The following is a 22,763-nucleotide window of genomic DNA, read 5'->3' as shown; positions in this document are numbered from 1 at the left end:
AGAGTAGTGCCAGACTCATTGGTTTTGGGCTTGATGTTAGCCAGTTGGAGTCCAATGTTGCTAGACTCAGTTCTTTTGGTCTTGTTTTAAGCCAGTTGGGATCGTGAAGTTTGAGGAGCAAACTTCAGATCATTGGACGATACTTATTAACTTGTTATATCAGCACGTTTTGATATCATACAACTCATGGAGCATAATTTTATTAAGAGAAGAACCGCAATGGATCTCATTGTGGCTTTTTTGAAAAGCCAGTTGCAAATAACAATGTTCTGATGAAGAAAGTGTTCAACTTTAGAAAAGGCAGAAGTTACTTTTGTTGCCCAATAGTATTTGGCATTGTGGTCAAAAAGTTGGGAAGTAATGAGAATGGCTATGAGTAATTTTGCAAAAAAGTTGAAATTAAAGTTTCATAATATAAGAGATCTTATCCTAGATGAGGAGATGCGTAGAAGAGATTCTGACAAGATCTCGAGTTAGTTGGTCCTGGATGTTGATAATCAGGGCAAAAACTTGGATTAGTCAAAGTCTATGAATAAGGGCAGATGCAAATCAAGATCTAGATAACATATGAATCGCTAGGAATTGTGGCAAGATAGGCCACGAGAGATTGCTAAAATTAGGAGAAAACAGATAATGATGCTTTGAATATGGTGACTGAAGAAATATATGACGTCGTATTTCTTGCAATGCACAATGCTGTTAAAGACAGCTTGAAGACAACAGTCATTCAGTAGTGTTTTCTAAAAAAGGCGTGGAAAGTCATGAATGATTCATTGGTCTTGGCTCGTGGTAATGGTCGTATGAATTAGATGAAGAAGTAAAAGAAAGTCAGTTTTACTTTTTCTCATCTAAACCTGATGAAATCTCTCTAGACCACGACATGAAGCAAATGTGTAAGAGATGAGAACAGAACGTCAAATGTTCCAAGGATGCTTACATCTAAAGTTGATGATCACATGACTGCTAAAACGATCAGACCTCCATGCTGGTTACTACCTTAAATTATATCCTCTTGAATAAAGGTAGTGAACTACTGTATGAAGAAAAATCTTGCAAGAATGGAGATTATGCAAGTCGAAGTTATCAGAGACTGCATACAAGATGGGCACATCGAATGAAGATAAGATATGTTAGCAGCAAGATGAGGAGTCAGTCACCCAGGCTAGAAATGGAGACCTCAGCAACAAGTTCTTTAATATGTGTTAAGGTCCGTGCTAGACCATTGATTCCTAGTGCAGTGGGAGGTGTGTTGTCCTATATAAATGTGTTGATTAAGGGCACTGTACATGATGAACTAAAGTTATGCATCACTTTAGTTAGTCTTCTAACTCGAAGACATGAGCTATAAAATTGTAGAGATTATAAGGGATCATGCTAGAGATAGAGGCTAGCATGTTGAGAACTAGTCTCCAAGTTGGAGATTGGTGTGATTGTAGGATTATGAAACCTGGTTTGAAAGATGTAAAGACACCAGATAGATTGTTCGCTCGGTTGTGGCTCGAGCGAAACTCAGTTTGCTCAAGGTGTACATGAGTGTGGACTTATGGGCTCAAGCGAAAGAGGAATCCTAGAGAGTTGAGATTGTGTAGCAAAGTACTTATAAATCTCCTCTGAAGAAAATTACTTACAAGCTCCATGGATGTAGACGATGTTGATGCATTTGGAGACGCATCTGGACATCCATTTGAAGATGTACCTGCAGATGCATTTGATAGTGGAAATCTCTCATAGCTAACAAGCATTCCAATGAGGAAGTGAAATTATTTGAAGGATGCAACCGTTTGTATCATCCTAGTATGACACACTTTGGTGGAGAGGGTGATTGTTGGAAACCCCCCAAGTGTGAATTGCCCATGTGAACTTGCACCTCCCACCATTCAAGAGAAGCTTTTCACTAGTCCTAGATGGCTGCAGCAGCCTCTCAACAGTCAAGGATAGCTTCTGAAAATTTCTTGATTGTCAACTATAGAGGCTACGTTAGGTAGGTTTCTCCTATAAAATGAGATAATTTGTAATGTGTAAACCATCCTCATTGAGGTAAGCGATCAAGGCCGAGGGCGAAATATATGTTCTAGAGAAACTTAGAATAGAGGGCCTTTTGAGACATAGAGAGTTTGTTTATGAATGTTTGTAATTTTGTACAAACATATTGAAAATACTGAATTTCTGTTTCATTGGTCATAGGCAAGTTGCCGAACCATTTAAATATTGTCTCTCTATCATCTTATGTGATCATTTGGACAGGCCAGAGGCACAACATAAACATATATAGCTTAATTTCCATTTCCTTCATACACAAATATAGACGATCAAGAAGCTAGGAGCAGTACTCTTCTGGGTATCCTCCTTGTCTCCAAGAAAATGCATGGTTAGCCCGATAGGTTCTAGTGGGGATAGTTGTTATGGATATAAATAACTAAAATTTAACTCTTTTCATCAATTTAAACTTTTGAAAATTTTGGTTATTTAACCATATATAGCTGACGCTAAAGTTAGATCGAGTGATAAGAGAAAGCTAAGAGAATTAGAACTATTATCAATTATATTGTCATGATGAGTTAATGTAAGAATCATGTTATATTAATTGCACACTGTTCGCCCGGCCTACTTGCATTTAATGTCAGTCTCTTCCTATGTCTTTTTAAATGTATCAACTTTTAATCTGGAGAACTATGTTCCTCATCACCTTGCAATTGCTTATATATCTTACCTCTAACTTTCTTTCGTCAGTTTGTTCTCCTCTTGCTTTCCTTGCCCTACATATAGGAGTCTTGATATTGATTGATCTCCTCACCTTAAGTATTGATCACCTTGATCCTGCTCAGTCTCACCCTTAAATTTACTTCTTCCCTACTTCTCTCCCCCGTTTTGCTTTGGTCATGTTGATCGGCATGCCTTGTTATACCTTTCCATCGACTCATTTGTCATTGTTCCTTTACTCATCTCAACATTGCTTTTGTTCAGCTGGTTAGGGCTTAGGTTCCTAATAGGCCTCGGACAATGTTTGTAGGTGGTTGGCATTTTGACCTATAGACAATATAGGTTTATAAAGATTGTATTTATCTTTTACCTGCATTTAAGGGCATGTTGTTGCCTTGCTTATCTAAGTAACGTAAACTTGGCCATTTTTGTTTGTTGATGTAATTTTCAATATGTCTGCGGCATGGCCTAATGACTTGCAACCAAAAAAGAGAGCTCGAGGAACCCAACAGTGATGCCTCCGATGGTTAAATCAGTAAAAAGTTATATATGCTCTTGCTATAACTAGTGAATCTATGGTGTTGCTCCTCAAAACCTGTCCAAGAATCACACAAGATGATATCGAGACAATATTTAAATGGTTTGGCAACTTGCCTACGTCCACTGAGTGGAAATTCAATATTTTTAATGTGTTTGTACAAAATTACAAATATTCATAAACAAACTCTCTATCTCTAAAAAAGGCCATCTGTTTTGGGTTTTCCTAGAACCTATATTACGCCTACAACCCTTTGTCTTGATCGCTCATCTTAGTGAGGATAGTATTAATCTTCAGCAAATGACCTCTTTTTATAAGATAAGCCATAAGGGACAAACACCCATAATTCTTGACCAAGAGGAAGATTTCAAATAGCTTCTTTCGGTGCAGTAATTTATTATCAATGTTTGCTGCCAGAGAATGGGGGTGTCCTAATATGGATAAAGGACTTTCGATGGGTGGGTGGACATGAGGAGGTGGCTGCGCATGGGCATGCATGGTTGGGGGGAGTCCAACATATGGTATGTACCTGGTAAGTTATTTATAAGGTTGAGGTGATCTAATATGGCAAGACTTCTCCATAAATACAATTCTCAATGTCTAGTTTGGGGTGTTACCTTCTGGAGCATGATCTAACCATGATAGTGCCTACCCAACACGTATATCTCGTTCGGACTTATTTTTATAGATCTGTATCTTGTTGGCATACGGTTGGTTAGGTTTATATATTGATTATGCTCTTGTAGGGCTTATCTTTATGGACTGGCTTTGATATTAGAGGAATACAGATGATTGATTTTTATCCCTAAACTCGTACTGTATGTTTGATGTGGTTCCATTTTTTAATCGCCCTCTATCGTGTAAATCTCGCGTAACCATGACCTGGCTCCTTCCTCTTACTAAACATAATTACACCCAACAGCTTTCTTAGTAACAACAAGGTGAAGACTCCAAAAAGTCTCACCTGCTACGTCTGCAATATGCAAGCTTAGCAAGTGTTTTGTCTTTGCTTGCATGTCTCTATCTACCTGCTCTCTTACTCACGAGTACATCATTTTCCCTACAGCAATCATTGTGAGGACCTCGCCCAGTCTGTTGGCCATTCCAAGTACCATAGACGACAAATAACATAAATGGTAATGAATATAAGAGTGAGAGGGGAGAAAAAGCATCCCAACGAGGACAAAATATATGAATTTCAGTCATGCATCATGGGTCCCAGGGAATAAATTATGAAGGGTGCCGATCTGGTTCCATCCTCCAAGATATTCACCTTTCTTTAATTTGCTTCGGTTTTTGAGATTGATATCACCGATTTACGCTACGGATCCCTCCATATAACCCTGTAGTTAGAGCGTGTTTGCGCACTCGGACAGGTGATTCATATGCTGGTTAAGTGTGTTGAGTAATGTGGAGTCTGGTTCACACCGCTCGAGCGGAGTCATTGGCCGCTCGAGCGAAGTCAGGCAGAGTTGAACGCTCGATGTTGGCTCGACAGTGAGCTCGAGCAGGAGGAGTTCGCTCGAGCGGAGGCATTGGCCGCTCGAGCGAAATCAGGCAGAGTCGAACGCTCGACGTCAGCTCGACAGTGGGCTCGAGCGGGATGCGGAAGGGAAGTTCGCTCGACGCGCGCTCGACACGCCGCTCGAGCGAACATGCGTTTTAGGGATTCCGCCGTTTGAACTATATATATGATTTTTGCCTCTTTTGTCTGTAACAGAGCAGCTACGAAAATACTGTGGATGAATAGTGTTGTGACCCATCTTGTAGTGTGATTCCTCAATAATAAAAATCCTCTGCAGCTCCCGTGGACGTAGGCAATTTGCCGAACCACGTACATCTTGTGTCGTGTGTGATTGCGTGTGTGATCGTTTTCTCATTCGGTGTTATTTTTCAATTCATTGTCATCGTTTTTTCACAACAATTGGTATCAAGAGCCAAGGTTCGGGTCTGAGGAGAAACGATGGCTGGAGATGAATTGAAGGTATCGGGGATCGAGAAGTTTGATGGCACGGATTTTGGATACTGGAGGATGCAGATAGAGGACTACCTCTATGGGAAGAAACTCCATCTTCCACTATTGGGGCAGCAACCGGAAAAGATGGATGATGCTAGTTGGAATCTGTTGGATCGACAGGTTCTGGGGGTTATTCGATTAACCCTGTCGAGATCCGTTGCACACAACGTCATCAAGGAGAAGACGACGGCGGATCTCATGGCGGCTTTGTCAGGTATGTATGAAAAGCCGTCAGCGAATAACAAGGTACATCTGATGAAAAAGTTATTCAATTTGAAAATGGCAGATAGTACGTCTGTTGCACAACATCTGAATGATTTTAATACTATCACAAATCAATTGTCGTCTGTTGAAATTGAATTTGATGATGAGATACGTGCACTGATACTATTGGCTTCATTGCCAAATAGTTGGGAAGCCATGAGAATGGCTGTTAGTAATTCTGCTGGTAAAAATAAACTGAAGTATGATGATATTCGTGATTTGATTTTGGCTGAGGAGGTGCGCAGGAAAGATTCAAGCGAGACCTCGGGTTTGAGTTCAGCCCTGAATGTTGAATCTCGAGGGAGATCACATGACAGGAATTCAAACAGAGGAAGATCAAAATCAAAGTATAGGGGCAAGAGCAAGTCGAGGCCTGGTCAGCAGGCAACTTGCTGGAATTGTGGCAAAGCTGGCCACATAAAGAAAAACTGCAAAAACCCCAAGAAGACGGAGAATGATAGTGCTAATGTGGTAACTGAAGAAGTACAGGATGCACTATTGCTTGCAGTTCATAGTCCAGTTGATGACTGGATACTGGATTCAGGGGCTTCCTTCCATACATCTTCCCACCGGGAACTAATGAGGAATTATGTTGCAGGTGATTTTGGGAAGGTATATTTGGCTGATGGTGAGGCTTTGAACGTAGTGGGGATGGGAGACATTGACATTGCACTCCCTGGCAAGAACAAATGGACCTTGCAAAAGGTCAGGCACATTCCTGAGTTGAAGAAGAACCTCATTTCTGTTGGGCAGCTTGATGAGTGTGGTCATTCAGTGGTGTTCTCAGATAGCACCTGGAAGGTCACAAAAGGGGCATTGGTACTAGCTCGGGGTAAGAAAACTGGTACACTTTATATGACTACTGGTTTAATTGACACTATTGCTACTACCGTTGCAGAGAGCACAGCAGATTTGTGGCATTGTAGGCTTGGCCATATGAGTCAGAAGGGCATGACGGAACTTCTGTCTAGAGGCAAGCTACCAGAACTGAAGACAGTTGATCTCGGTATGTGTGAGAGTTGTGTTATGGGGAAGCAAAAGAAGGTCAGCTTCTTGAAAAGTGGCAGGACGCCAAAGACAGGAAGACTTGATCTTGTGCACACAGATGTGTGGGGTCCTTCTCCAGTTGCATCTCTTGGAGGTTCTCGCTACTATGTTACGTTCATTGATGACCATAGTAGAAAGGTATGGATTTATTTTTTGAAACATAAATCTGAAGTATTTGATGTTTTCAAAACTTGGAAAGCCATGGTTGAGACAGAGACAGGCTTGAAACTGAAGTGTTTGAGGTCTGACAATGGTGGTGAGTATGTTGATGGCGGGTTCAAGGAGTACTGTGCAGCTCAGGGTATCAGAATGGAGAAGACCATTCCTGGGACACCACAGCAAAATGGAGTTGCTGAGCGTATGAACAGGACCATTAATGAGCGTGCTAGAAGCATGAGGCTGCACGCTGGACTACCACCCACTTTCTGGGCAGATGCAGTCAGCACTGCCGTTTATTTGATAAACAGAGGGCCATCAGTTCCACTGGATTGTGGATTGCCTGAGGAGGTTTGGAGCGGGAAAGAGGTTAAGTTTTCTCACCTTAAAACCTTTGGTTGTCTTTCTTATGTGCTTGTTGATTCTGATGCTCGCAGTAAGCTTGAGGCTAAGTCAAAGAAATGCTATTTCATTGGCTATGGAGACGAGGCATTTGGCTATCGTTTCTGGGATGATCAGGGTCGGAAAATCATAAGAAGCAGGAATGTAATTTTCAATGAGAAAATGATGTACAAGGATAAGTCGAGTACAGTTCCTGCAGTAGCTCCTCAGGAGTCTGAGTTTGTAGGATTGGATGACCTACCAGAGGTCACAGTGCAGTGTAGAAATGAGAGTGACGGGGAGAGTGGGTCCAGTACACCCATTCCTATTATTCCGCAGGCAGTTTCAGAACCGTCTACTCCTACAGTTGCAGTTCGCAGGTCAGTTAGGACTATACGTCCCCCACAGCGTTTCTCACCTACTTTGAATTACATTCTGTTGACAGATGGTGGAGAACCGCAGAGTTATGAAGAAACCTTGCAAGATGAGAATTCTAGCAAGTGGGAGCTGGCCATGAAAGACGAGATGGATTCCTTGCTAGGGAATCAGACATGGGAGTTGACAGAACTTCCATCAGGGAAGAAGGCATTACACAACAAGTGGGTGTACCGGGTGAAAACTGAGCATGATGGCAGTAAGAGGTACAAGGCTAGACTTGTTGTAAAAGGCTTTCAGCAGAAGCAGGGTATTGACTACTCTGAGATCTTTTCTCCTGTGGTAAAGATCACAACTATCAGGATGGTACTGGCTATGGTTGCCACTGAAGATCTATTTCTTGAGCAGTTAGATGTGAAGACAGCTTTTCTTCATGGAGACCTTGAAGAAGACATCTACATGCACCAGCCTGAGGGGTTTGTGGTACAGGGAAAGGAAGGTTCAGTTTGCAGACTGAAGAAGAGCTTGTATGGCCTGAAACAAGCTCCTAGACAGTGGTACAAGAAATTTGACAACTTTATGCACAGTGCAGGGTATATTAGATGTCAGGCAGATCACTGTTGCTATGTCAGGCATTTTGACAATTCTTATATTATTTTGCTATTGTATGTGGATGACATGCTTATTGCAGGGGCTAGTATTGATGAGATCAATAATCTGAAGAAGCAGATGTCAGAGCACTTTGCAATGAAGGATTTGGGAGCTGCAAAGCAAATCCTTGGCATGAGAATTGTCAGAGACAGAGTCAGAGGTACGTTGAGACTCTCACAGGCTGAGTATGTGAAAAAGGTACTCAGCAGGTTCAATATGGACAAGGCCAAACCAGTTGGCACACCCTTGGGAAGTCACTTCAGACTCAGCAAGAATCAGTCACCAGAGTCAGAGGAGGAACGAGATTACATGAGTAAGGTTCCTTATGCCTCAGCCATTGGTTCACTTATGTATGCTATGGTTTGTACAAGACCGGATATTGCCCATGCAGTGGGAGTTGTGAGTAGATACATGAGTAACCCAGGAAAGCAACATTGGGAAGCAATGAAGTGGATTTTGAGGTACCTAAAGGGTTCCTCAGAAACCTGTTTATGTTTCTCTGGAGAGAGCTTGGAGGTGCAGGGCTATGTTGACGCTGATTTAGCTGGAGATATTGACAGTAGAAAGAGTACCACGGGCTTTGTTTATACACTTGGTGGTACTGCAGTGTCATGGGGTTCTAATTTACAGAAAACAGTTTCTTTGTCTACAACAGAAGCTGAGTATATTGCAGTGTCAGAGGCTGCAAAGGAGATGGTATGGCTACAAGGCTTCTTGGAAGAATTGGGTAAGAAGAATCAGAAAGGCACTCTCCACAGTGATAGTCAGAGTGCCATATTCCTTGCCAAGAATCCAGCATTCCATTCCAGGACCAAACACATTCAGATCAGGTATCACTTCATACGGTCATTGTTAGATGACGGACAGTTGTTACTTGAAAAGATATGTGGAAGCAAGAACCCTGCTGATATGTTGACAAAGGGTGTTACGCTTGAGAAACTGAAGTTGTGCGCAACTTCAGTTGGTCTTCTAAAATGAAGACAGGAGCAGTGAGTTGCAGAGGTGGAGGATATCATGTTTGAGGAAGACGGTGATACAGCGAGTGTACCAGTCTCCAAGTGGGAGAATTGTTGAGTAATGTGGAGTCTGGTTCACACCGCTCGAGCGGAGTCATTGGCCGCTCGAGCGAAGTCAGGCAGAGTCGAACGCTCGATGTTGGCTCGACAGTGAGCTCGAGCAGGAGGAGTTCGCTCGAGCGGAGGCATTGGCCGCTCGAGCGAAATCAGGCAGAGTCGAACGCTCGACGTCAGCTCGACAGTGGGCTCGAGCGGGATGCGGAAGGGAAGTTCGCTCGACGCGCGCTCGACACGCCGCTCGAGCGAACATGCGTTTTAGGGATTCCGCCGTTTGAACTATATATATGATTTTTGCCTCTTTTGTCTGTAACAGAGCAGCTACGAAAACACTGTGGATGAACAGTGTTGTGACCCATCTTGTAGTGTGATTCCTCAATAATAAAAATCCTCTGCAGCTCCCGTGGACGTAGGCAATTTGCCGAACCACGTACATCTTGTGTCGTGTGTGATTGCGTGTGTGATCGTTTTCTCATTCGGTGTTATTTTTCAATTCATTGTCATCGTTTTTTCACAACAAAGTGTGGCAACATGAATTTGGGTTTATATTATGTGCTTGCTCTTCTAATTTGAAATGGTTTCATGCTGGTTGCGTTGTTGATCATCCTCCATGGCCATAATTCCAATATGTAGTTGCAACTAATAGTAAAAGGATAGTGTTAAATACTACGTACATGCATTTTCATCTCACTCTCATCATCTTATCATATTGTGATGCTGTGATATTATTAATCAATTTTTATAAAACAAGAGTTTATCTAATCCTTCATGAATAATGTCATATCAGCTATATGATGAAAGTGTGAATGGAGTATAATGTATATATAATTAACATATCCAACTAATATTACAAACGACGACATTGACATATAACCTCTTCACAATAACCCATTTACCTACCTTTACTTCATCAAAACCATGACTAATGGTGATATTGTTGCCACTTGAAGTACGAACAAGTTAGGATATATGTCATTGTCGACTAATGCTGATTTTTCTAGCTCTATAATGTTGGGATTTGAATGCCTCATAATTGAACATAGAGTTATGATTTGTATAAATTTCAAATAGATCAGCTCTAAACAGGTTGATGTAGGGGAATCGGAGTGAGATGATGTTGAATTGTCAAATTGAATGTTGATGACACTAAACTACCTCGAGCCAGTAGATCAGTACAAGTATAGTACGAAACAATGATTTTTCCTTGATTTGGAATATTTTTAAACAGGTGTCGATATTTTAACCATAACTTTAGTTATAAATATCATATTCGTATATATGATCCCAATTTGGAAAGCTCTCTTTTGGCTAGCACATCGTGGTTACCAAGCGCATGCAACATTTTCAAATCCAAAATCAATTGTTTTCCCTTTCAAATCTCTAATTTTAGATATATATATATATATATATATATATATATTATATATATATATATTTTACTTTTATGGTAATATTTCGTTTCTCTATTAGAAAGTGATTTTGAATTCAATTTTGACCAAATTTTTGACAGATTGCTTCTTTAATTACGTATTTATTTTTTGTGTGTTTATTGGGATATTTTTATTTTTGGTAAAATTCTAATATTTTCGGATTTACTGTTATTTTAGCCCGGCTTGTGGGTTTGTTGGAAGATTTTTGAGTTTTGATAAATTTCAATTGAAAAAAGAGTTGTTTTCTTGGTGTTTTGGGCGAATCTCTTGTATTTTCCTTCTTGATTATCTGTTAAAACTAGTTATCAAAATTAATCTAAATTTTATCTGGTGTCACATGCCCTTTGTAAAAAAGTGGACCTACCATAAAAAAATGTAAAACAATCCGTTCTTTTCTAATAGGACTTACCATTTTACAAACGACTTCGCAAGGCTTGCACCCTTTAGGTTTGTACCTAGTAGCATTACTCTTGAACAGTATCTTTGTTATAAGCAATTTATTTGGTATAGTTTTCTCATGAAGCACGACAAGATTTAATGATATGTTTTAGTTTTTGCTTAAAATAATGTTAGATGTAATTACATGTCTTTCACATATTTTATGCCTTTTTTTTTATTTATTTTTTTATTTTATCAATTGGGAATATTGTTGTAAGGGGAATGTAATTTCTGTCACAAGTATCCTAATAGTACTGTCATATTGAAAATACAAGTCCGGGATAAATCAGGTCTAGATTAATCCATCCAGCATTGAAGCTGACCCTTTGATCTCAAAAAGATTTGGAAGTATGCACACTACTATTCCAATAGTGTCGAATGAGAACAAAAAAATAAAAATAAATTTTATAAAGTGCCTCATCCCCCCCTGTTCACAAAATGCTCAACAATAATTATGTCAAGAATTCAGAAGTTAATAAAAAAGAAAATCTCGAAAAAGAAAAGTAAAATGAAAAACATTAAAGAATTGATCACATTCATTTACTCTTCCCCAAATAATGAACCAAACACCACATCCCCAACCCATTTAATTTGTTAATAAAAACAGTATTTAGCCAGACATTAACAAATTATGCTACATCGATCTTGTATGGATGCGCTTCCACTTGAGACTATCAATACACAACCCTCACCACATCCAAAATTGGTGACACTAGATAGACTCCCGAGAGAGAGAGAGAGAGAGAGAGAGAGAGAGAGAGAGAGAGAGAGAGAGAGAAGGGACTCTCATCGATGTAAAAGTAGCCTGAAACTGAAATCATATGGCATTACTTGTACCGATTGTGATAAGGGTTCTCTTCCTCTTCTCTCAAGACATTTGACTGCTTCGCTACGGAGTTCATCCGGTAGTTGCAGGCAGACCCAATCCAGCAATGACTCCAGATCCTTAGCGAAGTCAAGTAGATACCAATCTAGTACCTTGGGGATAATTAATTTGTTTGTCTTGGTAAAGCCGACTGCTGCTTGCAAGTAGTCCCTCTTTGCAACTTCCAACTCTTCTTCCACTTGAGATGCTGTGTACACCCTCACCTTCATTAAAAATATATAAATGTATGTTTCAGTACCAGCATACTCATGAAAAAGGAATTCATCCATATTTACAACTACCAAAACACCATATATATGGAAGTTACCATAAACATGATGATAATTTATCAGAATAATTGAGTTCAGAAATGCCAAGCAATGAACTAATTATATCTTACTTGTAGGGTACTTCTCCAATTGAAAATCAACCTTATGAACAGTCTGAACCCATGAATTATACTCTCATGGTCCAAAATATATATAAAAAAAACTTGGGACTTCCCCCACAAATTAAGAATATCCCCAGGAGTGAATACAAACTTACAGCAGGAGAGGAACAGCTTCCACAGGAGAGTGCAAATGTGACCAAGGGTTCAGACCATTCCAGTCCAAATATGCTGCGTGCTTTCATCTCATCATTTTTTGCAGCTTTTGTGCATGTCTGTAGAAGAATGAAAAATAAGTAATTTCAATCCTGCCAGACACAGAAAAACAAAATCCTACTAGGAACCATAAAAATTAAGTTGATACAATGACTCACGAATTTCAAATGAAAAGGCAGTCTCAAGATGAAGTGTTCGATTGTTATTGCATTCAGCAAGTGTCCCCCCACAATAATTGTCGCCTGCAGCAAGCACAGGAAAGTTTAGTCAATTGCAAAGATGATTTATCCAACAATTGCTGTCAATCATGTGATATTGGCTATAACCCTTGTTCTTATTTTATTGTAAGGTGAACAAGCTCGATGGAGAATATCTAAAGATGATGACGATGGCATCTCAACCAAAGCTACAAGAGAAACTTCTAACATCTGATTAAGATATTACATCAAATTCATATCCTTTTATATTTATCAATTTAATAGGTGATTTGAATTTTAGTATATAATAAGAGGTGGAAAGGAAGGGGGAGGGGAAAGCATAAACTAGAATGCTAGTTGCTGTGAATTACAAGAATAGTGGATAATTCTTACCTTTTGCATTAGTGCTACAACCATTTTGGGGGTATCCGGTATCCCATGCTCTAAAAATGCCTACGAAATTGATGGAACAGTTTAAATATGTAGTGTTGGAAAAGCACTTTTCTTCTTAGCCATTCAGCATCCCAAAGCTCTATGAGAAAATAAGGTAAATTACAAAAGACCCTAACAAACTATCCCAATAGTCTCAAACACACCCACGAAATTTGAATCGGGATAAATCAACTTCCAAATAAAAATCTTTGTTAGGGGGCCAGATTTGGGCACTAAATGGTGGTTAAATGACATATTTACCTATGTTTATAATAAAATAAACATAATTACCCTGCTTTGACTAATTTTTAAAGGGAGAGAAATTATGCTATTTTAATCATAATTGAGGGTAACATTGTGAATTTGCCTCCTAGATAATGCCCAAATCTAACTCAAGGGGAGTTCAATTAAGGGGGTGAGTATAACAAGTCATAGTTTGGGATGTATTTGAGATTAGTGTGGAAGTTTGGGGGTGTCTTAATTTACCATCGAAAATATTTGGAGCCATAGGTGAGAGGAGATATCGTACATTCATCATGCAGGAATTGTATATATTTATCCAGAATGCAAGCTTCTGCTGATGTGTAAGACCCTCTAACTTCACAGTGGCAAGCCTTCCAAATAGCAACCTGAATAGATTTCCTCAGAGGTATGACTTAAACACCAGTACGGTTAGAACATTAGTACAAAAGATAAGATCTTACTTTAGCCTATGAATCAGAAACAGAGCATTGGTTGCCCGATTGAGATCGATTGAACTTGCTTCAATTGCACAGAGATGCTTATAAGGACCAATATCTCTCTCTCTGTATTCTGAACAGATTTCATAAGCATCTCTAAACTGTGTTTCTCTGTTGTTTCCATGAGAAGCTACTGCTCGAAAAGTCCCTGATTCCACTACTTTGTCCTTCAATGCGCTCATCCTCATGAAAATGCTAGACAAACACTTCACCATATCCTCAGATACTTTGTTGGGATGGCTATCAGCTGCCAATACTCTTTCATCTGAAGAACCAGAGGAACTCTCCTGTGCTCTCTCCTCTATTAGTCTGCTCCCTAGCTGGACAACAAAAACCCACAGTTCAAAATTTTTTTTTTCTTAATAGGTAAAAATCCACAGTTCATGACTATAACAAAGTACAGTCCAGTATAATTGGATAATGCTAATTTGTATACCTTTGACCTTATAGGATCCGCACATTTCTCCATTGATTCATATTTGATTGGAGTTTTCTGCATCGAGGTTATGATTTTTGCATATTTCTTTTCCGGAGATTGCTTGTCCTTCACAGAATCAAAACACAACCAACTCTCTTTTCCTTGCCCATCTTCTGGACAAGATGGAGAGGAATTGCGTTTATTAAGATGTTGTTTCCCCATCACTGGCCTATTGGAACAATTAGCCGTTCGATCGGGGATGGTATCGAGGGAAAAGAACTTTCTACTTGTACTTCTGGCTAGACAAGGTTGACGCCTGACCATAGATGTTATTGAATTCAGCTCATTTTGGGGCAAAGACTTTGATCGTTGATGTTTGGAGTTTCTACCTGACTCGTGGTCGATTGTATCACTCGAATTCTCCACATTCCTCTTGGAGGATATGTAGACAGCTTCCTGATAGAGACCTTGCCTAAAATTCACGATTTGCTCTTCCAGACGAACAACCTCCTCTTCTAAAACAGCTACTTCGGCAAGAAGCTGTAGTGTCTAAAAAAAAAATTAAAACCACATCCAACATTATTTTGAATCCATCAAAAGTTCAAGAAATATGTAACAAAGGTTTTTGATAAGTAGAAATATATAGCAAAAGTTTCAATATTAAGGATCATATAGGATCTGAACCTCCTATTCACTCTGGTCTCCTTTATTTCTTCCCATAGCATTTTCAGTCTTGTTTCCCATTCAACAAATTTGCACTTTCATACATACTCCTATAGAGAGAGAGAGAGAGAGAGAGAGAGAGTCTTATACTGACATGTGGGGGAAGATAAGGAGGAAGACGAGGGAGAGTTCCTATAGGTCTACTAAAAGCCCTCTCCAATGCTCTGTGAACATTCTCTTCATGTCTGAGCCTCTTCTTTAGCTTATCAACCTACGTGTTTTCAAAACTCATTAATCAAATCAACGCAAAGGGAATAAAAACAACTACACAAGTTAGGAATATAGTGGTGTGAGGATAAAAATGGAATAGGTTTGCGGAGAACAATACATCTTGAAGTAACATCATTTTTCTCTCTCTATTTGATCGCCTTCGATTGGTCACAGGTTTGTCGCCACCTTTTACTCTGCTCCCCTGAGTCTCCATCTTCTCCATTTGTAAATTCAACATCAAATGGCATTAATCAAACCAATGCTATTAGGAGAGAGAGAGTAAAGGAAGAAACTACTCGTTTCTTAAAAGAAGTGCATAAACCCAATTCCGATTTGGATCAAAGGTGCTTGCTTTTTGCACTTCGGAAAGAGATACACTATTAATCGTAAAATTTCCTATGCTTATATTTTTTTAGTGGGAAAAAATATCAAAGATTGAGGAAACTGGGACTCTGGCTGAAGTATCTTTGAAATGAAGGCATTTCAGATAAGCCATTAGCTATAATTTCTATTTCAGATTTTCCACGAGCTTCAACTTTTCAATCTCCAGACTCCAGACCCGCATTTCCTCAAGAAAGTGACGGACCCATCTTCAAATTGTAATTGAAAACACCTCTCACTATAATTTATTTTTGGGGAAGGGGGGGAGGGGGGGTGGAGTATCAACAAAAGGAAAAACCAAAGGGGAAAGTCCCATACTTTATCCAGGTTCAGAGGAGCTTTCATCGCCAGAAGAGTGGTGCGCACTCTGGTATTCATCTTCTTGTACTTTTTCCAGAAAATGAAAGAACAATGCAGCCCAATCAAAACACCCTGAAGAAAAGCTAAGTAGGTTATAGGTAATCGTCATAAAATCTAGAAAAAATCAATAATAAATTTAAGATGCAATAACGTAAAAACTCATTGAGAGAGAGAGAGAGTTTCCATACGTTTTATAGAGCAGGAAACTAGAAAGCAATGAGACCAAGAAACAAAAATGGCAGTTGCATATTTTTGGGTTGGTTTTATATCTCCAACAGAGTGAAAGAAAGCAACAAAAGGCTACATAAGAAGGAGAAGAAAACGACGAGATTTCGAGCTTGAAGCGTCATCAAGGTAAATGGGACACAGGGCCAAGAACCGACTTTGTTAAACTAATCATGTAAAACCAAACATAATTCTGCTTCTACATAGTATAGAAACTAACACAACTTTGGACGTAAACAAAAAGACAAACAGAGAAAAGTGCGAGAGGGGGGAAGGCCTTGGACTGGAGACAGACAGTGGCACTGAAAGTTTTTTTAAAATTTTTATATAAAATATAATTTTATTCAATTTTTATGTTAATTCACTATTCAAATGATACCTTAATCTCGTTTGATTAAAAATGTAATGAAAGTTAAAAATTGAATAATCATTCTCACATTATATATTAATATGTGATTTGTTATTTTTATTTTTTTACGTATTAATATGTGTATGTTTAAATAGAAGGATAAAAATAACAAATCACATGTTAATATGTGATATAGGTGATGATAAGTAGAATTTTTCATGATAGAAATATGTAAATTTTATGTGGAGTTATGGTTTGAATCGGATGTTCTGCTTTAATACCAGGTGAGATTACTATTTATTTTTAAAAAAATTAAGTTAATAGAAAGATGTAAATTTAATTATTTATATTTTATCTTAACAAAAAGATATAAAAATTAAAAAATATAATTATTTATAGTCTTAAGTTAAGGATTCAAAAAAGAGAGTGAATAACATATAAAGGGGATCATATATCATTTGTTATTAATTTAATGTTATCTAAAATATTTATACGAGTAAATAATAAATGTTGTAGGATTTAGTTCATTTGTCATTCTCTCACACTTAACGCTTTTAAAATTCTGATAATAACTTGAGAAAACCTTGATATTTCTATTGATAATGCGCTCATCTCTCTCTCTCTCTCTCTCTCTCTCTCTCTCTCTCTCTCTCTATATATATATATATTATAACATATATTCTCTACCAACAAGTTTTTTTTTTTTTTTTTTTTTTTTTTGTGTATTAGCAAGATGCATTAATGTTTATAAAAATTAGAAAATATCACAGATGGGTGGATTTTTTTCCACTATGAAAGGGGTTATGCAGTTGGCAAATAAAAGGGAGTATTTCCCATCACCGCGAAAGTGAGGTAGCCATTTTGCTAGGTTATGCGCTGCATAATTTGCACTGTGCGAAACTCGACAAATGTTCCAGTCAGGGTTTGCTCCTAGGATGGCTGAGATTATGTTGATGATGGGTTCGATTTGCCATCCTAACTCTACAAAAAGCTGACAAAGTGTCTTATGAATGATTTATGAGTCTCTTATAATTAGGGCTAAACAAAAAGCATGAAGACCCGACCCAACCCAACCCGTTTTCTGAAGTTGCCTTATCTAAAAACCCGACCCGTTTGCTATTAAAATCGAAAACGGGTATTACCTATTACCCGATTTAAGCATCTTCTCCATTTCTTTCTTTTTTATATTTTTGGATTTTTCTTCTAGGTAGTTGATGTGCTCTCCTTTTCTTTGCTTTCATCGTATTTGGTAGCATCTGGTTCCTTTCGAGTGTCGCGCGCAAACCCAAAACCCATGAAGAATTCCATTGGAACCTTGAAGGAGAGCTCTTGGATGACAAATGAAGCGACGTCTCGCCAACCAAACAAAGGAGCTGAGGTTTTTCTAGGGTTTAACAAATTGAGAGAGAGAGAGAGAGAGAGAGAGAGAGAGATGGAATAAATTACTTGACTTTCATGTGAGCAAGGCGATCAGCATGGAAGTGTCCTTCTTCATCTTCGGCTCTTTCGTCCTGAAGGTGTAGCTTGAAAATGGATACGTGACCTCCACCGATGATGTCATCATCTCTGGCTTTCTGTCTCTATGAAAAAATGCTGAAGTCTGTTTACTCTCTAGTCTCTATTTCTTCAAATTTCTCCATACTGCTCGGCTAGAGGATGAGTTGGGCCTGTGGCAGACAGAGATACAAGAGATACAAGGAGTGGCAAAACCCAAAAGAGATATTGGACGGGATGATTGAAATTTCAAACCCTGCCCTGTAGGCTGCAGCTGTAATCTATATATATTCAAAGGAGAAACGCTGCTCTTATATACAGGGATCAGATGGAGGCCGAAGCGGGGGAGCAGCGCAAGGCAAGGTGGAGATGGTGGTAGTCAAACCCTAACCCACTTGAAAGAGAACTACTGACAGCATTGTTTTTGGTACCGTATCGTACCGGTCACTAGGCCGGTACAGGTATGGTACCTGTTTCGTATCGGCCGAAATACCGGCCGTATTGGCCTATATTTCGGCTTGTACCGGCCGGCATTTTGGCTTTTATCTTTTTTTTTTCATTTTTTCAAGCTATAATTTTATTTTTCCCCCCATTCATATCAGACTATTTATAGTTTATATATAAATATGTATTCATGTATAATTTATTCATATATAGATTATTATTTTGAAATATAATTTATATATATATATTCATATATATAATTTATTTATATATTGACTATCCCGAAACGGTACACGAAACGGTATCGGTACCAAAATATTTCGTTCCAGTGCCTTGACCGATACGACATCCGGTACGATATTCAAAATATTGGCTGGCAGAAGGCAGAAGTCGAGAAGTGGGTGATCTGTGTGCAGGTTCGTTTTGATTTCTTTTGCCTGCTTGGATCGAATTCTTGAAACTCATATGAGTACTGGGCAGTGGTCTTAGAGAGGGCCCAAAGTTTACCTAGCCAAGTCGATGCTTCCAAGAATAAGAGGAAGAAGGATTCGGGTAATCGGTTAACGGGTAATCGCCTAATCGATATGAAACACCTTTGGGTCGGGTTAGAAATTGGTGTTTCCGAGTCGGGTCGAGTTGGTGAACTCCCCCTACTTATAATGGTGATCCGTTTGAACTTTTAACATTGCGCTTTGGAGGCCGCAAGGAGGGTGTGTTGAAGGTTTAATGCTGAGGCATTTTTTATTTAACTACGGATGGTGGGACTCATGGAGTCTCAATAGATGTCTGTTATGACTGAGTGTTCCTCTTGTATGGCCACATTGTAATTTGAGAGCACTTGTTGTTAGGACTATCTAGCGGCTATTGTGACGTCCCTAACTCTCATGTACGGAAATGCGAGAATCGTGATGTCAGGATGATGACAACACGGGTCACATATCCCAATGAATAGTGCCAAGTGTGTGTACATGCAGAAAATGAGTACAGCCAAATAAGTACTAGAAATTTAAATACACAAATTAAAATAAAAGCATTCAAAATCTTATATAGTTATCTAGCGAAAATAAAGTAAAGACCAATATTTACATAACCAAAAAGTGATACATAACCCAAGAACTAAAGTGACCACACGTCACTCCCCTGGTGGAGCCGCATTCTCAGGCTCTACATCATCATCTGTATCAGAATTTACGATACTATGAAATGGTATCACAGGGTATCGAATACCATGAGATTATGAGTCTCAGAAAATAATCAACCAAACGATTTAAGAGATAATATTAATGCATGCAACAAACATGGTAGCATATGACGAAACACGCATGTGACCCAAAACTATTTTCCAAAAACAACCACTCGCCATTTTTCCAAAAAATGGTCCAATCATAAAATCCACAATTTTTCTAGAAAATAGTTCACATATCCATTTATTAAAAACCGTCATTTTTTCAAAAAAATGGTCCATTAACCAATTAACATTGTAGGCGAGAATTGCAAGCGTGACTCTACCACCATCCCTATAGCTCCCACTGTAGGTAGGAATCACATGCGTGACTACCACCATCCCTACCGCATGCACAGTAAGCGGGAATCACAGGCGAGACTCTACCACCATCCCAACAATTCCATTTTCCTCTTTTTCAATCTATCAGAGCACTGTAGGCGGGAATCACAAGCGAGACTCTACCACCATCTCTACAGCATGTACCGTAGGTGGGAATCACAGGCAAAACTACCATCATCCCTACTGCGTGCACCGTAGGCGGGAATCACAAGCGGGACTCTACCACCATCCCTACAGTCTATTTTTCCTCTCTCACAATCCTTACCAATCATTAATCACAAATCAATCCAAATTCCTTTCTCACATGAAAACTTAATTTTTATGTACAACGCATAAATATGCATGCCATAATGCAATAAAAATCATGATGTCAAACACAATATAATACACACAAACACAATTCATTTCAGTAAACAAACCATCTCTTATACTCCTTGGACTCGAAGTCTGGCACAACCAACCAATTGCAGAAAAGTTGTTAGTGCAACAATATAATTAAATCTTAAGAAATTCTTTAGAAAATTACTTACAGTGATAAAATATAATTTTTGAAGGATTACGAAAATACTAGAGGTGGCGGCATAGCAACGTAACATTGCAAAATGGACAACAGCTGTGGGTCTCAAAAACCCAACTTTTGAATGGTGACAAACGAATACTTGGGATGGCTAGAGAATGTCTTAGAGGTGTTGAGAAAGCTATTGGTGGCAGCGTGGGCGGTGGCGGTGGTTGATTGGGGGTGGCGGCGTGGGTGGCGGTTGGAGGCCAAATGGAGTAAATCGGAGTGAGAGATAGAGAGACCACGAGAGGGGCAGATTGGGAAGAAGGGTGGCTGGGTTAGGTGGTTGGGGGGTCACTGGTGATGTGGTGAAGAGCTAGCGGCACGGGGTGGCACAACGGCAGCACTGGTGGAAGGGAAAGAGAGGTCGCAACTTGGAGAGGTGCGTGGGGGAGAATGTAGGCTTGGTTGGAGATGAAATTGGAGGGAAGTGGTTGTCGACGTAAGGGGATTCTGATGAGCCAGGCGGTACCGAAGGGTGGCGGAGCACGGCGGGGGTGGAAAAGTCTGAACTGAACAGAAGAGAGAAAGGGAAGGGAGTGCTCACGCATGGGAAGAGAAAGGCAGGGGAAGAAATAGAAAAATAAAGAAGAAAAAGAAAGAGGAAGGAGAAAAAGGAAAAAGAAAGGGAAAGAAATAACGTCTAGTCTTTTCAATCGGGGTCTCAAAACTAATCCAACGAAAATAATTTCAAAACTACGAGTTAAACAAATAATTTAAACACAGTGAATAAATAAAAATAAAATAAAAAAAATTCAATAATAAAACAATAAAATAATTTAGAATAAAGATCAACTAAAAAAATAATATTTAATAACAAGAAAACACTTTAAAATAAAATTTACAGTTAAAAGTCGTAAAATAATGCCATGTAAATCTTTAAAAAAATTTAAGACAAAAAAGCTCATAATCTTAATTAATTAAATAATTTACTTAATTAAAATAGATGTAAATATGAGATATCACAATTGTCTTTTTGAAGGTATTGTTGCCTTGCTCGTGCGTGCTCTAGGCCAAGTCTTATGATTTTGGAGGATGTGTTGATGGGCTTTGGTTTACAACATCCATGAATAGATTGGTTTCGGGTCATCCAAGTCATATCCAAGGTTAAGATGACAAATAAAGTGAATTTTGTAAGGTTGATTTGTGGTTTGGTAATGAGTCGGATCTAGTTTTGATGTTGAGATATGAGAATTTTTTGATGTCCGTCTAATGGCCATGGGCTTTCTCGACAAATGATTCTAGTAAAAGGGAAGTGTAGGAAGATATGTGTTGAGTACTGTGGAGTCTGGTCCACACCACTCGAGCTGAGGCATTGGCCACTCGAGAGAAGTCAGGCAGAGTTGAACGCTCGATGTCAGCTCGACAGTGAGCTCGAGTGGATGCGGGAAGGAAGTTTGCTTGACGCGTGCTCGACACGCCCCTCGAGCGAACATGCATTTTACACAGCTCTAGGGTTTTTTCTGCCGTTTGACTATATATATGATTATTATGTCATATGGCTGTATAGCAGATACACAGTGGACGTATAGTGAATGATCCAACATTGTAGTGTGATATTCCTCAATAATAAAATCCTCTGCAGCTCCCGTGGACGTAGGCAATTTGCCGAACCATGTAAATCTTGTGTCTTGTGTGATTGTTTTTTCTCGTTCCATATCTTTTTCAATTCATTGTCATCGTTTTTCACAACAATTGGTATCAGAGCCAATGTTCGTGTCTGAGAAGAAATGATAGCTGGAGATGAATTGAAAGCATCAGGGATCGAGAAGTTTGATGGCACGGATTTTGGATATTGGAGGATGCAAATAGAGGACTACCTTTATGGGAAGAAACTTCATCTTCCACTATTGGGAAAACAACTTGAAAAGATGGATAATGCTAATTGGAACCTGTTGGATCGACAAGTTCTGGGGGTTATTCAATTAACCCTGTCGAGATCCGTTGCACACAAAGTCATCAAGGAAAAGACGACTACGGATCTCATGGCGGCTTTGTCAGGTATGTATGAAAAGCCGTCAGCGAATAATAAGGTACATTTGATGAAAAAGTTATTCAATTTGAAGATGGTAGATGGTACGTCTATTGCACAACATCTGAATGATTTTAATACTATCACAAATCAATT

General features: G+C 39.1%; 1 protein-coding gene across 6 annotated transcripts; it reads right to left on the bottom strand.

The window, feature by feature from the left end:
* Positions 1 to 11,588: 11,588 nt before the first annotated feature.
* LOC122296423 lies at positions 11,589 to 16,431 on the bottom strand. Of its 6 annotated transcripts, none has more exons than XM_043106127.1 (11): positions 16,189 to 16,427; positions 15,959 to 16,072; positions 15,378 to 15,476; positions 15,144 to 15,260; positions 14,345 to 14,866; positions 13,873 to 14,228; positions 13,698 to 13,797; positions 13,130 to 13,189; positions 12,698 to 12,781; positions 12,482 to 12,598; positions 11,589 to 12,159 (listed from the first exon to the last, which is right to left on the bottom strand). In XM_043106127.1, the coding sequence occupies exons 2-11, from the start codon at positions 16,016 to 16,018 to the stop codon at positions 11,857 to 11,859; spliced, it is 1,818 nt and encodes a 605-aa protein (XP_042962061.1). In that variant the 5' UTR covers positions 16,019 to 16,072; positions 16,189 to 16,427; the 3' UTR covers positions 11,589 to 11,856. The 6 variants fall into 6 exon arrangements, 5 of the variants coding, with proteins under 5 accessions (XP_042962061.1, XP_042962040.1, XP_042962051.1 ...); XM_043106106.1 differs by having other exon boundaries at positions 14,345 to 14,875; positions 16,189 to 16,425; XM_043106117.1 differs by having other exon boundaries at positions 14,345 to 14,875; positions 15,378 to 15,473; positions 16,189 to 16,424.
* Between the last annotated feature and the right edge of the window lie 6,332 nt (positions 16,432 to 22,763).

Source organism: Carya illinoinensis, chromosome 2 (genome assembly GCF_018687715.1).
Source record: "Carya illinoinensis cultivar Pawnee chromosome 2, C.illinoinensisPawnee_v1, whole genome shotgun sequence".
In the NCBI taxonomy this organism is placed as follows: Eukaryota; Viridiplantae; Streptophyta; class Magnoliopsida; order Fagales; family Juglandaceae; genus Carya; species Carya illinoinensis.
Note: the sequence above shows the minus strand (reverse complement) of the source record. Positions and strands in the feature narration are given on the sequence as shown.